The 18,760-nt window shown below is 38.0% G+C and overlaps 1 protein-coding gene across 4 annotated transcripts in view; it reads right to left on the reverse strand.

The window, feature by feature from the left end:
- Nucleotides 1-1,999: 1,999 nt before the first annotated feature.
- The window catches only part of Fer (FER tyrosine kinase), a 438,465-nt gene continuing 421,704 nt past the window's right edge, over nucleotides 2,000-18,760 (reverse strand). For all 4 annotated transcript variants that reach the window (XM_071612350.1, XM_071612351.1, XM_071612352.1 and 1 more), the window contains 3 exons: nucleotides 15,300-15,454; nucleotides 11,564-11,686; nucleotides 2,000-10,614 (listed from right to left, as the gene is read on the reverse strand). In XM_071612350.1, the coding sequence (XP_071468451.1) occupies nucleotides 10,472-10,614; nucleotides 11,564-11,686; nucleotides 15,300-15,454 (421 nt within the window). In that variant the 3' untranslated portion in view covers nucleotides 2,000-10,471. The remainder of the gene's footprint in view (nucleotides 10,615-11,563; nucleotides 11,687-15,299; nucleotides 15,455-18,760) is intronic.

Consider the following 18,760-nt stretch of genomic DNA (forward strand, 5'->3'; position numbering starts at 1 on the left):
CCACCCCACCACCTATGGTCTTCTCCAAAGTAAAAATGAGCTAGAGAACAAGGCTTGGAAATTGAACGTAACCCAGGGTGTTCTGGAGAGCTGGGAACCAGAATTTATACAACTACTTTCTTGAAAGCAATGGCTTCTGCTCTGATGAATATTTTCTGCTGCTCTTCAAGATTCAGTCCTGGGAGAAAGGATCCAGTTGGGCAAATAAAGGATTTCTTGGCTTCTGTAGTGGGAGATGGGTACTTGAAATTACTACTCCATCAGTAGCATACCTTCTGCTAAAGTGAGAGTTCCTCTGGAAAAAATCAGGATGTCTTCAGGAAGGGACAGCAGGTGATGGGAAGCTTCCTTCTCTTTCCAGAAAGGAGAAAATGCTTACTACTAATCCAACTTCACAGGGGAGGAAATTGTGGACTAGACAGTGATATGGCTCATTTAAATTTATATTGAATGTCCAGTGAGGGAGAAGAGGCCAAGTTTTCCAGCAACCCCCTTAGTGCTTGTGACAACACCAGATGCCATCAGCCTTATTTATGTGTAATTTTAAGAGTTTGACCGAGGTGTGTTGGCCAGTTCATGTGTATCAGATCTGGGGAATTTAAAAAACCATTTTATTGACTCAGTTTCCAGTTAAAGGGCCACCAAACATTTTAAATAAAATATAGTTCTGACCTGTGTTTCCTTCAAGCAATACCACCACCATTTGCCTGAAGAAATCACCAGCTAGAGGTGGGGAGTACACAGTGAAGTGCAGGACTTTAAACACCACAAGAGCCCAGGGGATTTCAAGGATGCTGTTCATTTATCCTAGGGAATGAATTTCAGATAGCCCAACTTGCTTGGTGATGGATACACCTGGTCCTAATTAATTGAAGTCAATAAAAGCACAGGTTGTCTGAGATTCTGTGCCAGAAATCTGCTGAGGAGAGTGCCAAATTTAAGAGCTATGGTGAGAAAGAAGAGCCCAGGGACAAAGGTCTGGTCAGGTTATTGCAGAAGCAGGAGGCTCAAAGAGGACTGTGTGGGTTCGTTTTACCTATCTTAAGAAGCTTGCAGGTCATCCCACAAACACTAAACACCTGTGCTTTTCAGAGGCAGTGTGAGGTTGACTTTTCTAATCCAAGATCAGGGCTGGGGAAAGAGCTTGGTTTAATTCAGGGAAAGTAAATAAATGATCAAATTTGGTACATTGCCCAAAACCTGTGTAAATAACAGCATGCGGTTTTAGGAAGGGTATTGATTGGTGGCTACATGGAAGTCAAGCATCTTGGCTCTGTGACCACTCAGCTCTGTACCAGAGACAGGTAAGGATGCATACCTATGCCTTTTAGTAGCCGCTGCAGCTTGTTTTCAAACATCCCTCTCAGCCACCTTTCTCCCCTAAATCCTGTGTTATATCTAAACAAATCCTCCTATGAAAAACAAAATAAAACCCCAAGCTCAAAAATATAAGAAAATCTGGCCAATAGCCAATCCACACAGAGAATTGAACTTGAACTACATTGCAGTTTTGATTTCTAAACAAGGCAGTGATTGGACTATAAGCAGCACACACCCATTATCATCAGAACTCATAAGGTTAATTACAGAGAAACTGAAAGCTAATAGTTTTTATGTACTATTACATCCCTAGGAGGCCAGTTACCATGGAAATCTTGCCTTCCGTTTCTTCTACTTAGAGCATATTTATATGGAAGAGAAATGTAAACACGATGGAAAGATTAAACAAGACAAGGCACAGTTTGCTACAAATAGTTTACATTTATTATAAGAATACAGTTAAAAAAAAAATTCTGCAGATCCATGAGTGGTAATTGGTCTACTGGAAAAGAAAAGGAGGCTACTCAAAAATGGCCTAAGTTTACAAAAATGATGAAATTGTGTTTTAAAAATGTAGAAAACAATTTAAAAACATCCTACAATGTTAGCCAAAATTCAAAGTGTATTTCTTTTGAATGTAAAAACTAACAAATAAATAAGTGTTAAATACAGATCTGAGTTAAAAATGATAAACTGCTTTATATATTTAGCTCCCATTCATTTCAGACTTGTTTACAAAGCCAGATGAACCCATCAGAGATCTTGTTTTACACTTGAACTTTCCAGAAGAAGCACCCTATTTCCAGTGTTTCTTTTGTCCACTTCAAAAATATATTATTTTAAACTAACAAAAAAGGCTAAAGGTGCTTTAACCTGACATCAAGATAATCATATATTGGCACTAAAGGAATCTTGTAAACCATAGGAGTGCTTTGCTCAAAATGCTGCCTACAGATGGAAATCTACACCACAGGTGGCAGAGGGCAGACCCAACTCCCCCTTCACCGCCCTTATGTCATCTTCCAGTAAAGGAAAGAGAAAGCAACTCAGCAAACCACATGGCCATAACCAGTGGCTGTGGGTTTATGTCAGGAATGGCAGTGCCTGTCTGGAGGGTGGCCTCCCACAGTTTAATGGTATGGGCACCATTTGTATGTTTTGTCTTTGCTTCCAATTTGCTTGTGTTTCTGGAGAAGTCGGGGCTATTCATGGGACTTGGGTCACTTGATTTCATTCACTTGTACTTATCTGGCTTTCCTTAACCCTATGCAGTCATATGGTTACAAATACAACAGTTCAAGTCTTTTAGGGCACATGCCAGAAGAAGCCAAACCAAGAAACAGACACATAACCTGTAACAAAATCACAGAACCAATATCCTTGACCCATAAAGCCCCAAACTGAATTCCAGTAGAAAGAGTATGTATTTTGTACACGGTAGGTGGGAAAGGCCTAAAATCTGAGGAGGAATTGGACATGTGTGGTGAAAGCATGGGAAATAAAACCAGCAGCAATGGGCCTCCACAGCATCCTGTAGCCCAAATATAAGATCTGCTGTCCTTTGGGTTAGAGAGATCCAGAGCCTTATCAAGCCTGGCTCTTGGCACAGGCCCTCCACATTTGTGTATACCAATCTAGGGTTTCTTAAGAGTAGTCAGGTAAGCTTATTTCTACTAAGTTAAATTATTTGTAAGAAAAATTCCTACATACAATGGTGTCTGATTCTGCTCCCACCTTGTTTTATGGGTTTAAAAATAAAAGCATAAATCGATAAGTCGGCCGACTGTCAGGATGGTTTTCTTACACAGAATTCCAGTAAAAACAGATTCCCTTTCAGTCGCCAAGGTTTTTGTTTTGTTTTTAACATTTTTTTAGTTGTAAATGGACACAATAACTTTATATGTGGTGCTGAGGATGGAACCCAGTGCCTCATTTTCTACACAAGTGTTCTACCACTGAGTCCCAACCCCAGCCCAGCCCCGCAAGGTTCTGAATCCAGGTCAGAGATCAGGGCTGCCCTTGAGGAAAATTTAGTGTTTTTTTTTTTCTTTATAAAGATTGTTTAAGCACCTCAAAGAACATGAGGCTCTATTATTTGACAAGAACTACATGAGGAAGACATTAATAGTTTGGACTCACATGCAATTTCTTTTTTCATGCTCAGATTTTTTGCTGCTCAGAAGTGGGAATTGGGATTTCTTTCTTATGGCCATCTTACATTTATCCTGTCTTGTTCAGAACAGTGCTGACATTTTCCACTGACATATGACCTATGCTTTCAAAATAAGGTCTGATGTCCTGTGATGGGGTGAATTGACTAAGTGGTCATAGTTTTGTATGAGTATTTTAACAGAAACACTACCCTTTTGTTTTCAGTTATCTGCTTTGGTGGTTCCAGTTGTAAATCTAGCTTCACATGTCATTTGAGAATCTGCTTTGGGTGGCATTTATAATGTGCTTATTCTGATATGAAAGATGTTTCCAGCATATAGGAAAAAGGTTTGAGGTTTGGCATTTTGGGAAAAGAACTACTTTGGTGAACTGTAGAACAGAGCTGATGTTTTAATACAGTGGTGCCTTGGGGTCTGTATTTATGGATAGACAGGTTTGTTTTGAACTTAACTCTTCATATTATCTCCCTTTTTCTGAAGGTATGAAAAATTATTTAACACTATGCAACTAAAGTAGTTTTAGACATTTGCTTTATAAGGAGTATAAAACAAAAAACTGCCATAAAATAGAAAAAAAGAATCAAATACACGTAGGGGTTTAAGGTGAAGTAAGTATTGTTCATTTTTCAATATTTCCTTGGGGGTGGAGGACAGTCATCTGATTAGCTTACTTGCCCAAGTTAAAGTCTATATCCCTGGACACACCCACTCAAAATCATCATTGTCCCAAGGAAATCTCCCAAGAGCCTCTACTGAAAATGCCTTTCATCTCACATCTGCTACCCTAACCATCCTGTCTCCCCAGCAAGGGCTATAACCAGGTTATCTTTGTATTCTAAGCTGGGAAGGCAAGGTGCTACTCACATACCGAGCAGGTGACCAGGCTTGGTACCTAGAAACCTGGGAGTTCCCCATCAGTCAAGGGGTCCTGCATACCTGAGAAACTCTTTGGGTCAAGACAGATTATGACATTCAAAGCAAGTTGAGGATAAAGGCTTTTCTATTTTGGTAAAGCAAAAGGCTGAGAAACAGAAGATGAGAAAAGGAAATACTAACCGTAAGTCAATAACAAATACCAGGAAAATGAGCTCCTTTTAGTGTTTAATGCACCTGACAAGGCAGATGTTCAAGAAAAGGTTCCTAAACAAAGCTGAGGAGAAATAAATGCAGCCTCTAGGGTCATTTCTATCATTTAACACTTATTACTCTGAGAACACCTACATATTGCCTCGATAATGTTTACAAATTCAAGATTTCAATAAAATGTGGTAGCACACACTTGAAATCTCAGTGACTTGGGAGACTGAGGCAGGAGGATTGCAAGTTTGAGGTCAGCCTCAGCAACTTAGTGAGACCCTGGGATGTGGCTCAGTGATAGATTGCCCCTGGGTTAAATCCCCAGTACACTCTTCCCTCAAAAAAGTTTTGAATCACTTTTGAGTGAATCCCAAATATTCTCATTTGGGGTTCATAGAGGGTCTCTGGCAAGGAGGGATGCTGAATCTGCCTTGTCACAAAGCACACCCATAGGATACTCTTTCATTAATAAAAACGGGAACTTTCACAGCAATTTTCTTGCATTGCTGCTATCCTAGCTGTGTACACTCTCAGCTGCCCACTGCTTAGGTAATGGGCTGAACCGCCATGTCTACAGCCTTAGGAAACAACCAAGGGTTGCTATGATTCAACTGCAGCTACTTCCCAAGATTTGCATGGTCTTTTGTTTTATTTTGCAGTATTTTGTTTTGTGAAAGGACTCTGACTTCCTATATACTGATCTTTCAATGACTGAGAATACTACTGTGGACAACAAGTTCTCTTGATGAGAAACATCTAAAATATCACTGGTGTGACAAAGGGAATTTGTTTTTTTTTTAAAAAAAGTCTGAGGCAGGTCTTGTCAGATATCAATCCTACTTGAGAGGACACAGAGCCACAAAATAGTGTACACACAAAGGGTACCAAACTGAGTATGGGTTTTTCTTTAAGAAAGTGTTAGAGACCTGAGGCACACAGTATTTAATAACCTGCAGCAGGAAGTCCCTCAACCCCCATCTGGGGACTGGCTTCCCTTGGTGACAGTAGTGATTTGTTGGGAGATTGGCCTTGGAGTCAGCCTGTATTGGTCCTTAGTCGCCGCCGCCCTTCATCTCCTTTCAACCTTCCTTTCTAGATGTATCTTTCTGTGTCTCTTACTTTAGCCATGCTGCGCTCTGACTGGCTTTAGGATGCTTCCAAGATTCCTTTCACATAAATGTTATGGGTAAAAGATGAGGGACATGGCCACTTAAATTTTCTTGTTTCCCTGCTGAATTCTTTGTTTACCCAAAGTAGAGCTCAGCACAGCAAGGTCCTTTTGTGGGTCACTCTAGGAGCCACTTAATTTACCTGGATCAAGAGGTGAAGCAGGGTAGATGTGATTGAGCTGCCACTTACGAGACTTGAGCCCAGGTTAAGCTCCATTGCAAACAAAGGTTTTTATTAAGTGTGAATAATCAGTGTGCTTAAGAAAGACTAAAATTAATAAATGTAAAGATGACTTGGGATAATTTCCTTGATATATTTTTTTAAGTACTTATTTTTTAGTTGTAGTTGGACATACAAATAAAAAGGTATTATTTGATGCTGAGGATCGAACTCGGGGCCTCACATGTGCTAGGCGAGTACTCTACCACTGAGCCACAACCCCAGCCCTCCTTGATATGTTTAAACACGTTACCAAATCCATTAGGTGGGAGTACAACAAGAATGCCACCCAGCATGGGATAATCAGACCTGGGGACATGAATTTACTCTGAATATAAGGGAGGTTATTTGGTTTGCTTGTGCAAAGGCCCACACCCTGTCAGGTGACCTCTTTTGCTTTTTTTATTTTTGGCTGCAGAGATACTATTTATTTTCTGTAGGAAAGGATCTGGCCTCCTGGCTTTGCTTTCCTCAGGCTTCCTAGTGACCTTGCCCATATATTTGTTGTACTCTCCATAGGGTAACCTCATCCTCTTAGGATATACTTGCCTCAGCACCTGAGCAACAGAGTGCAGCCCCTGCTCTGTAAACTATGCAGAAGTAAAATGACTGAGAATTTAGTACAGAAGGCTTTTTCTACCACCCAGGAATCTGAGTGTAGCTAAGTGATTTTTAATGCCTATATTTACTGATTCAGAGTTTAATCTTTGAATCAGTATGAGGAAGCAAGATGGTTTTTGAGGAGTACTAAACTATGGCAAAGATTTGTAGCTTGTATATTAGGGCATTTTTTTAAAAGGAGAATTTTATGGGACTTTAAATCTGTATCACTAACTCCTTCAAGTAGGTAATTTTGGTATGTGAAATCCTGACTTTTTAAATCTTTGCAGAACTGAACATAGTACTGGATTTTCCCAAATAATGATAGTATTTAGACAAGATGTGAAACTAACCAAAACCAGAGGAAAAATCTTTAATGAAACACTTCTGGTATGTATAAGCAAGTCAGTAACAAGAGGTAACACTTTAATAGTAAACTTTCATGCTAACTTAGTACTATAATGGAAATATTATCTCCTTTTCATACAAAATCTTTGATTCCCCTTGAGATATTAATAAAGAAAACACGGTCTTTTTATTTTTCAGTATTCTCTTTTGTGAAAGGACTGACTTCTTACATGCTGGTGTTTCCATGACTCAGAATACACAGGACAGTTGTGTTGATGATGAGAAACATCTAATATCACTGGTGGGACAAAGGGAGTGTGTGTAAAAAGAGGTTTGAGGCAACTCTTCTCAGATATCAATCCTACTGTAGAGGACACACAGCCACTTCGATTACATGGAATATAAGATTATTTTAGATTTCAGATTAGTAATAAAATGGTGATTTAAAAAAAAATCCCCCACCAAGGCTCCTTGGTGATGTCAGGTAAATAGTATACATGAAACATACTAGGAAATCTGTTCAGATGCAGTCTTAAAGCATCTCAAGTGGTGTAACTCATATCTGTGTTGTATGTCACTGTGGTTCAGTTAGGTGTCATGCATTCTAATTTTTGTTTACAAGGTACTCAGTGTGTACTGTGTTACAATTAGAACACTTTACAGACCCTGGCCTCACAAAAATGGCATTCAAGTTATTTTAGTGGTACTAGTTAAACGTTTTAAAACTATATGGTGAAACTGAAGTAAAGGTCAGGAAAACAGAACTATTTCAATGACATTTTGTCTTCTAAGTAATCCTGAATAACACCTGACACAAGTAGGCTCCTGTGTATGCTGATCAGCTAGGAAATCTTTTAATATTGAAATTGGTAAAGTATGGATGGGGAACACTATACTGCATATATATATAATTTTAAAGAATGTTTTTAGTTGTGGATGGACACAATATCTTCATATGGTGGTGAGGATCCAACCCACTCACTCTACCACTGAGCTATAACCCCCGCCAATATAAATTAGAGAAGAGAAATGAGTCTTTTCACTAGGAACTTTGTGGCAGGAGAAGCTGAAATCTGTTTCTGAGAACTTAAACAAAACCCAATAATATTTATTTTTCCAGAAGAAAAAAAAGTTGGCTTTAACTTTGATTACATGAAATATAAAATTTTAGCATTCAGATTAATAATAAATGGTGATTTAAAAAAAAAAAATCCCCAACAAGACTCCTTGGTGATTCCAGGTCGATAGTTCAGGTAACAGTCAGATTGCCTGTCCTTACTACACCTCCCATCATGGATTAATGCATTTAAGGACTTAAGAAGGGAGAAATAGATGATCCATTGATATCAGTACTCTAAGAGTTGCATATAACAAAGATTTATGACCAGAGTCGCATTCAGACCACTGGCAATTTTGGTTACAACTAAACAACTCATAGGATTTGGTGCATTTCTGAACTCTCTCTTCTCCCTGAATCAACTTGCAAATTCAGAACAGTATTTGTGTGCTTTCTGGGTATGGATTAGCCTCCTAAAGTACATAATTCCAATAATTATCAGTGACAGAAGGGATGAATAAATTATGCTTGAAGCATAACAAAATTAACAGTAAAAAATGTTTGCATAAGCTTTTCTTAATGCATGAGCCTATATTAAATTTAATATTCTATACAACTGATATGATCCTGAAAGACTCCCAATGAGTTATTAATCTTGAACTGTACCACAACCTGCTTCAGGACAAGGAATAAAATAGAATTTAAATGCTGCAGATGTCATGATGTTTTGAAAAGCTTTTTTAATTTAAACAGTTATGATGTGAATTGCAAATTCTAACAGCCTGAGTGAGTGAAATATCAATACCATGTTCATTCTTTACACCAGAATGCAAGGATTAAGCTTTGGGTTTTGTTCACAAAATTAGAGCCATTATTCTCTCCTTGCTGAGAGCTTAGTGTTGAGGCCTAAGTGAACAGAGTCTGGCTATTTAAAAAAAAAAAATTAAAAACAGATTCACTTGGAAGTATGGAAAGGGGTTGAAATGTCTTGTCTACTTAATGCTATCAAAAGAAAGTTCCATGTACTTATAATATTTGACCTTAGGGAGAACTATGCTGATTAAAAAGTTGTTTTGTAATGTTAAAGGCAAATTTATTATTCCTTCATTTTGGTCTGAATGTGCTAATCATTGAAAGGGTACAAAATTTGCAAGGATATTTGCAATGGACACAAGTCATTTTTCTCTTGTTCTGCACAATGGTATTCACAGGCAGCAAACAGTGAGAGAAAGGAATGTTCTATCTCTTAAGCTCTTCCCCAGTAATTCCTAAGGTGATATATATATCTGGACACAGCCTCAAGCACTTATAAAAGACTTCCAGGCCACCTTTACCCCTAAACATGACCATCTCCTACATATAGATGGTTGGGTAAGTTGCCTGGATGCACTGATTCACCTCAATAGAATCCTAGTTTTTATGGTGGTACATTTTGAGCACTGTACTTGCACACCTGTCAGCTACTGAAGATTTCTAGGAAGCATGATAAGGGTAAATGAAGAAAAGTGGAAAGATCAGGGCTTTCTTTTCTCATTAGTACTCATTTGATTTCTGAACCATCTATTTAATTCACACCTGCCTTGTACTTCAGTAGGGTGTAGACATACACAAATATTTGTGAACTAGAACCATGACTTCTGACAGCTCTGGAAACTGGTACAACTGGAGGGAATGACCCTTCTATGAGGAAGATACTTAACTGTCACTTGTACCCTGTAGAGCTTTGAAAATTTTTCTTGCCATTAAGAGGACTCCTGGGGCCTTTTTGGTGAATTCAGACAACATTAAAATGGACATGCATGGGTTTATAAAACATACCTTTATATTTTCATTTAAGTTGAGCACCACTCTAGCTGCTCTTTCCCACTAGACTACCTTCCTGGTTATACTTCTTGCTGTCTCAGCAATCTAACATCCTTTAAAGGGGTGCTCTGAGGACAGTTCATATTCAGACTGAGGGAACTGACAGTGCAGGAGCATGATGATTCTTACTGGGCTTATTTCTGTCAAAACTCAAAAAAAAAAAAAAACCCCAGTCATGGGCATTCCAAATAATTCCTCCTACAAGTGTCTATTTACAGACTCTCACCTTGACAGAGTTGAAAGCCAGCTGTGTTTGGAATGTGAAAACTTATAGCACCAACTGAGTAGGGTCTGTGGCATAGGACAGTGGCCCACAAACTGTGCCTGATGGAGAAAATCTTTGAGAAACATCAGTGGTCCTAGGTGTGAAAAAGACAGATGATTTAAAAAAAAAAAAAACTTTCACATGTTTAGAACCTGTGCTTTTCTATTTACAGTGGTCTGAAATGGTAGGATCGCTTGGTTAGCCAAAAAAGGCCTTGGTAGGACTATTTCTTGGATAAATCTGCATTTCACATAGTTAAAAAAAGTAATAATAACCTTACAGGATGGTTGCCAGCAATATGGTATAAACTCATCATTAACGAGAACAACAGTATTAATCTGCTGGAGGACAGAGTCTTGAAGGCTGAGCTTGGCACTGTGACTATGTGATTTTCCTTTTGATGATAGTAAGCTCTTTCTGAAGTTCACTGAATGTAGGACGGTTTTCAGGATTATAATCCCAACACTTCATCATAATTTTAGAAATTTCCTCTGGACAGTTCTGAGGGGCTGACATCCGGTATCCTAAAGACCCAAGAGAACAAAGAAATGAGAATGGACTTAAGAAATGAATGCTCACACAGGGTATATGCATTTTGTAAATTTTAGTACCTTATGTTGTAGGTATAATAGAAACAAAAAATCCATTTCGGAGTATATTCTCCCTCCTCATGGGCCATAGAGAAATCAGTATCACACAGCCATTAACACTTAGTTCAAAAAACATGGTCAGGAAGATATACTACAACTGCATATTTTACTTGCTAGAATTAAATGCTATGAGCAGAGTTTCTAATTCATCTTCGAAAACCTAGGTTGTAGAGATGAGCTTTTAAACAGTGAAGGAAAAATGAATGAGTCATAAGCTGCTGTCTGGAAGTGTTGCTCGTATGTGTGACTCTGCCAGTGTGGGAGAGGGAGGTTCTCAGCCCTGTCCCCTGGGCAGCCTCAGGCCAGGGTACATTACTGCATCTCAACACTCTCTTTGAGGAAGCTGTGGATGACAGTAGTGCCTGCTAGGAATAACTAGTTTTTGGTGATGCTATAGCTCTGATCTGAACCGCCCCCCCCCGCCCCGAGGATTTCTTCAGAAGTGTTATAAAATTCTCCAGTTCTTGAAGACAGACAGCATTGTACTTTGTAATATTTTTAAGGAGATTTATTTGGTATGGAATAAAAAATAGGTTGGGAATAGTAACCTGTTTTCACGGAAGACATTGAATGGTACAGCACTGCAACTTCATGCCAAGCAGAGAAGGGGTGGAGAGACAGCTTGTAGTTTTCTACTTTTAAAGTATCAAGATACTTCAAAAGTGTCTGTTTTGTTATATAAAAGCCCTGGGATTCAAAAGCAGAATTGTGTACCACGTTTTCTCCGTTTACACACCTAAATAGCATAATAGCCTCTTTGCCAGCAATCTGGCCAGGAGAAACACCATTGGCACTGCTGCCCCCATCTGGGTCTCTGGCTCACCTCTTTCCACTTGCTCTCGTGCTTGTTGATTTGTCATTCCAGGGTAAGGAGATATCCCTAAGCTGAAGGTCTCCCAGAGCAGGATGCCAAAGCTCCATACATCACTCTCAGAACTGTATCTTCCTGGGAGGGGAACAACAAACCATAACCAGGTGAGGGACAAGGAGATGACAGGTTCTGGTTATGTATGTCAGTCACATAATAACTGAATTTACCAAAGGACCTCAGGAGCTAGTGCTTCTATTCTTTTCACTGGTTTTATACTTCAGGACTAGTTATGTCATCAAATAATCACTTGCCCCTTCTTCTCCCCACCAAGAGCAAATATTCAGCCAGCATGCAGGCTTACTTTCCTGGAGTGTCATGAGTGAGGTGGTTTATATAAAAACATGTAAATGTATACACATCAGTGCCTAGGAGATTAAATAAGTTGGATTCCTGCAATTTTGTCTTCTGCATCATTTTCTTTCTACTAAAATTGCAAACAAACTTAAAGCAATAAGAAAACTTTCTTAATTTCAACTTTTTACTCATCACTGTTTATAGATGATATTCTTTCGTACTTAAAGGTCTCATTTTCTCTGCTGATAGAAAAATATATTTTCTGTAAATCAAACTGTTTTGAAGAGTGGAAATTAACATAGCTGACTGATAAAAACAACTTCTTTAAATTACATGGTGCCTTGTTTTGTCAAAATAGCTCAGTAAAACAGGTGCACCAAGATAAGCTCTTAGAACATATGTGGTAGCTTTCAGGAAATACAGATAAATCAACACAAGATGGATGTGAAATCAAAGAAGGGTAACAGAAAGGTCCTTTCCAAGACTGTCCCAAGATATTTAATTTTACGTATAGGGCACATACCATCACGATTACATGTGGAAGGTTTCTTAAATGATTTCAGTTTCTGTCCCTCCTCTAAAACCGTTACTATAAAAAAATATTCTTGAAGTAAAGGAGAGTCTGCCTGCACTGTGTTAACTGATCTGTCTTGAGTGGACTGAGTAAAGTTTCGGGCTATGTTATTTTAGCTTTCCTCTTGGTAGATGGTAATTATGGACATAAATCTTGCTACCCTACAGCATAGTTAGTTTTCTTATCTGCAAATCAACTATTATGATGATCCAATAGTTTATTATTTTTCATGAAAGTATTTTATTTTGTAAAATAATATATGCCTTTCTTGATACCCATACATATTATAGGTAAACTAAGATCATACTCCAGAAGTGGAAACGTTCAACCTAGTTCTGAACCTGGTATTGCTGGATAATTTTAAGGATAAGAGCAAGTTAGTTGTATCTCTTAATTCTCACAATATGCTTGTACAGAAAGGGTATTATTTTCATCTTACAAAGTAGGAAACAGATGCAGAGTAGAAGGCTTGCCAAGATCATGCAGTCAATGATGTAACAGATCCAGTACTCTTCATTCAAAACTCTGACTTTTGGAGTTAAATCACATTAATCAAATTAGAAGGGGATACATCAGCCCCAAATAACCAGGAGACAAGTGGGAGACTTCAATAATTGATGCAAGATTTTATTTCTTCATTGGAGATCCGTATCCTCTTTGCCTACAGTATCTTGTGACTGGATGGTAGAGATAAATGCCCAACAGTCCAAGCATGTTAAAATTTCTGCATTTTAAAAAATTGCTTGGGGTGGGGAGCAGTGGCTCAGCGGTAAAGCATTCTTTTTGAGTGTGTGAGGCCCTGGGTTCGAACCTCAGCACCACATACATAAAATAAAGGTATTGTGTCCACCTCCGGCTTAAAAAATGCTGGGTAAGATATTCACAAATCAATGCTAAAGAAATCTTTGAGAACAAGATGAAAATATGATAGGTACATTTCCCTCGAAAAAGAGAAATTATGGAGCTAGAGAGAAGGGCTTACACTGCACGTTTAAGTAGATAACAAAATTGTAAAAATCAGTTTAATTTTACACCTTAAGCCTACAGTTTGAAGGTTTCTTGGATCAGAGGGGTTTTTTTTCATGTACTCTAACTCCACACTTCATTGGAGATATGGGCAGTGTTTCATTACTGAGGCCAGAGTGTAGGGAAGCCTTATTCTTACCAAACAGAAAAATGTACCAAGCACTTAAAAAAAAAAAATCTTCTGAAAGTAAGGATTTAGAGCTAATCTTCAGTAATTCTACATCTGAGAACACAATTTCCCAGGATTGCCTGAGGCTTGAAGACTCAGGAATTTCCCCAGGGGATTGGATAATGCATCCTACAAACTCCTTCCTCATCTAAATATAGAAGACTGCCAAAAAAAAAAAAGTCCTTCAGTGCCAATCCAAGAACTTTGTACTCCTCCTTAAGTTACAATTCACCTAAAATACAGTGATCAAGAGGCATAATCATGTACTAGTTAGAGGACTTTTAAAAGACTGTGTAATATAGATTTTCTGGCAACCAGGGCTTGGTTTTAGTGAAATCTTTAGGGGGCAAAATATTACAACCTTTTACCCTGTGATTCTTCACTTTAGTGATATAACCCCACCATGCAAGACTTTTAAAAACCACTGTGGGAACTAGCAGGGCTGCCATTTCCCTGGGTGCTGAGGAGTAGTGGATTGGCTTGCAATTACTAAAGGTCATAGAAATATTATTTGCTGTCACAATGAAAGACAAACCAAGGGTGAGGACTGGTATCTGGATTAAGCCCAGCCAGTATACATTCAAAAGTTTTCACTGCTCGAGGAATCACCATACGTTTTCCAGATCACACTAGTACATACTCAGAATAACTGGATATGTACAGACCTATTTACAATAGCCATAAGGAGAAAACTGCTCCAATATACACAAATGCACCTTAAAAGGATTATACTAAATGAAAAGAGGATACAAACGGTCACATTGATTCTATTTGTTTCAAATATCTAGAAAGGTAACAGGAGAGGGAGGAAATGGGTACTTGATCTTGAAATGAAGAAAATGTTTTGAAACTGGACAAAGGAAATGGTTTCCCAACACTGAATTATATTAAATACTACTAAATTTTTCACTTTAATTTCATGAATGTCACCTATTAAAAACCTTTATCCGCCTAATCTAGGCATTAAAAATTATTTTCATAATTTATCATGATTTGCAGATTGAAAATGGAAAGTTACTACTTATTCAAGACATTATACCCATTGTTTTAAACCTTACTTCCCTAAATGAAAATGTAACTTCTAATTTCACTTAAAGCACACTTTTTTCTTTTGCTAAATTCATGAGTTGTTACCCCATTTCATTCTAACCAGAGAATACAATACAAACTTTCTAGTTACAATGACACATAAAAATTCAAGTAAAAAAAAAAAATCACTATTTTAATTCCAATCTTTTTCCTCAGGATTTATGTAAGTTCCAGAGAAACTCAAGGATTGACCGACTTAATATTTTAACAGTACATGAACTTATTGGACCAATTATAAGACATTCAAATAAATGGCCCAGAGCTACCACAACACTTTTATTCTATGTATAATCTGTTTCAATTGTTTGAGACATAAGTGCTTATAATTCTTTTTGATCTACCAATCTTTAATCTAGAAATCTGATCAATAATTTCAATTAAGTTTGTGCTCGTGTTGAAGTTCAAGGTCTGAACAGTTATACATTGGGCTGGTTCTCAACTTGGATTTTGCTATATAACCCTGTGTAATTACCTGTAAATGTTTTGTGCTGATACAGTCCATTTTTACCACCAAAAAGTAAAAAGTCTATTCTTACCGTAATTAAGAGCTTCTGGTGCTGTCCATTTAATGGGAATCTGCTTTAAGCCAGAAGATGAATACACCCCACCATCCTCTTGACGAGACATTCCAAAGTCACTGATTTTTAGAATATTATTTTCACCTACAAGGCAGTTTCTTGCAGCAAGGTCCCTAGGTTATAATAAGACACAGAAAACACCTATTAAAACAAATTGAAAGACGCTTTCACATTTATGACTTCCACACTTTGCACTTTTACATTTGCAATGTATTTATAATGAGGTTAAGAAAGCTTGTGATTTACCAGTCCTTCCCAAGTTTTCTGTCGTAGGTAAAATATTATCCGTAAGAATATTTGCATATAGAACAGGCCACATGCTAGCTTTCTATGCATCACATATATTTCCATTTAAATAGAAAAGCATGATTCTAAGGTTAAGGGAAAAATCAGAAAGGCTAAGTAAATCTACCATTATGTCTCCTTGGACTGGCTTCACTGTCCAATAGAACTTGCTGTGATGGAGACAATAGCCATGTGTGGCCACTAAACACTTGCAATGTGGCTCACGTGACTGAGAAACTGAATTCTTCATTTTATATACTTTTCATGTATTAAATTTAAATGGCAGCATGTGGGTAATAGCTACTGTGTAGCCCTCAATATACCATCTCTGGAGTTTCCAAAGGCTGGACATGACCGAGGTGCCAGAGAGGCTGGTAACACTATTGTGTCTGGGACAGGCAAACCATTCTTGATGAGCTGTTCTTGGTGCTCTCCTATTCAACTTTTTTCATTTACTATACATTCCAGCCCTACTATCATCTTTGGTCTCCAAATCCAGGACAACTTCCCTAAACTCAGAATACTTGTTTCCACTTCCTATGGGTCCTTCTCACTTAGCTCTTCCTTTGCCTGAAATTTCCTCTACCCATTTGCATAGCTGGCTCCTGTTCATTTATTCTCTTTCTTCAGAGGGAAGATGGCAGTGAACCAAAGTGCTGTGTCTCATTCTAGTAAGGAGGATAGTCAATAATCAAAGCTATGTAAATATATGTGGGAGAGAATATATTCACACATACAAAGAAAAGAAATGTATCATAGTGCTGAGTGTTAAGGGGAAAGAGGTTTAGATAGGCTAGTAAGGAATCAGTGGGATCAGATTCAAGGAGTGTGGTAGAGGCAGAAATGGACTTTGAGTCAGTGGGCTTTCACTTTAATACAGAAGTTCCATTTTATTTTATTTTATTTTATTTTTTAATTTTTATTGTGGGTTGTTCAAAACATTACAAATTTCTTGACATATCATATTCCACACTTTGATTCAAGTGGGTTATGAACTCCCACCTTCACCCCATACACAGATTGCAGAATCACATCAGTTACACATCCATTGATTTACAAATTGCCATACTAGTGTCTGTTGTGCTCCGCTGCCTTTCCCGTCCTCCACCCTCCCCCCTCCCCACCTCTCCCCTCCCCTCCCCTCCCCTCCTCTCTCTCTACCTCCTCCACTGTATAACCCTGAGGGTCTCCTTCCATTACCATGCAATTTCCCTTCTCTCTCCCTTTCCCTCCCACCTCTCATCCCTGTTAAATGTTAATCTTCTTCTCCTGTTCTTCGTCCCTACACTGTTCTTAGTTACTCTCCTTATATCAAAGAAGACATTTGGCATTTGTTTTTTAGGGATTGGCTAGCTTCACTTAGAAGTTCCATTTTAGCTGAATATTTTGCCCTGCAGTTTTAAAATGCTATGTTTCCCAGCCTTCCCCACAGCTAGGTGTGTCCACAATGTTAAACATGGGTTGTCTTGAATTCCAGGAAGTAGCATCACAATTCTCCCTTCTTTGAACCTGAATTTCAACAAAGAAGAAACTTTAACCTAGACCCCTAATTTCTTGCTGCTGTTCCAATGTTAGTGAGTTGTCAGACATGTCCTGAACTACTTACTTTTGATCTTGGATTTATTACTTTAACATGAGAAATTTTTTTCTCCCTTTTTGGTTTTAGTATGAATTTTATTATATGCAGTTAAGAAAACAGTATAGAGATGGATCTGGTTTTGGACACATTGAGATATCTCATATCCCAGTGGAGTTGGATGTTGAATTTTGAGGTCAATAGTTGTGGCTTTTTGGTGGTGTTTGAATTGACGGAACTGGAAAATGTTTTCACCTAGAATGTAGAGGGAGAACAGGTATCATTCAAGGACTAGGCCCTAAGGCATGGCATGTCTTGGAGAAGGGTTAAATAAAGGAGCAGCACGTGAGGCAGAGAGAAGCCATAGGAGAGTATGGTGGTCCTAGCTTCATTTTACTCATCTAAAAAATATAATCTAGCAGGGTTGAGTGCAACAATGTTTGTAAAGTACCAGCATATAACATGTGGCTCAAATATCTCCTATGTATTGCTGCTACTGTTATAATAAGAGGTCCTGAAACAGTATGCATAAATCACTTCACAGAAAGTCTTTAAGACTGTTTTGCTTACAAAGGAAATGTGGCCAGCACCTAAAAACTCAGGACTACAAAAGGTACATATGCAAAAAACATGCTTCCAAAGACGGAATCAATAATAGTAAAAGTTTTACAAAATGAAATCCTTAACATGCAACTAAGTTTCTACATTATTCTCTGTCAATAAAAATCATAAGGCCTTATCTCTGTTGAGACTGAGTTAATTTATCTTAGGTATGGAGATTTTTCATATAAAGAGGAAATACGTATTCATCATTGTGCAGAAAGAGGGATCCATAAAGGTAATATTTGGAGACCAATTTCAAATTAGGATGTACATTATTTCTTTAAGTTAGATTTATGGACTCCTCTCTTTACCCTCCAACCTCAGAGAAACTCTATTCCGTATTTCTATAACAGAATTATTATACATTAAATCTATCATTAATAAATCAAAGTGAATGGTTGGAGAATTGTTCAGAAGTTCTGGATGTATTTGACTCAGGGGATCTAGCTCAATTAGTATTATATAAATTTGTTTTGAAGAGGACGAGCAATATCACATATTTCTTAAGTTCAGAATGTCTTCAAAATTTACATTCCACAGCTTCTATTCTGACTTGGCAATGTAAACTCAGTCTCTACTTCTGCTGATCAAACCTAAAACCGCCAGTTGAACTACGAAAAATAACTCCTTAAAACTCTACCTGCATTACTTTGAAGAGTCTGGAGTGCAGTAGGAACTTTCAAAGGCAACTACATGGGATTGAGTTTTCTGTCCCTCTGCAGCCCCTCCTCCCTTCTCTAGCAGCTTTCCCCTGAAGGTAGGTTCTAGGTACAGAGTAATATAAGGCAGTAGTACCAGTACTAGTGATTAAAACTCCAATAGAAACCATGTCTTTCTTCCCAGAATAAAGACATTGTGTCCATCTACAACTACATATATGAAAAAATATAGAGAGGTCTCTGCAGAACTCTAACATAGGGGCTGGAGCTCAGTTTTAGTGCATTTGCCTATCATA

This window comes from Marmota flaviventris, chromosome 5, assembly GCF_047511675.1.
Source record: "Marmota flaviventris isolate mMarFla1 chromosome 5, mMarFla1.hap1, whole genome shotgun sequence".
Lineage (NCBI taxonomy): Eukaryota > Metazoa > Chordata > Mammalia > Rodentia > Sciuridae > Marmota > Marmota flaviventris.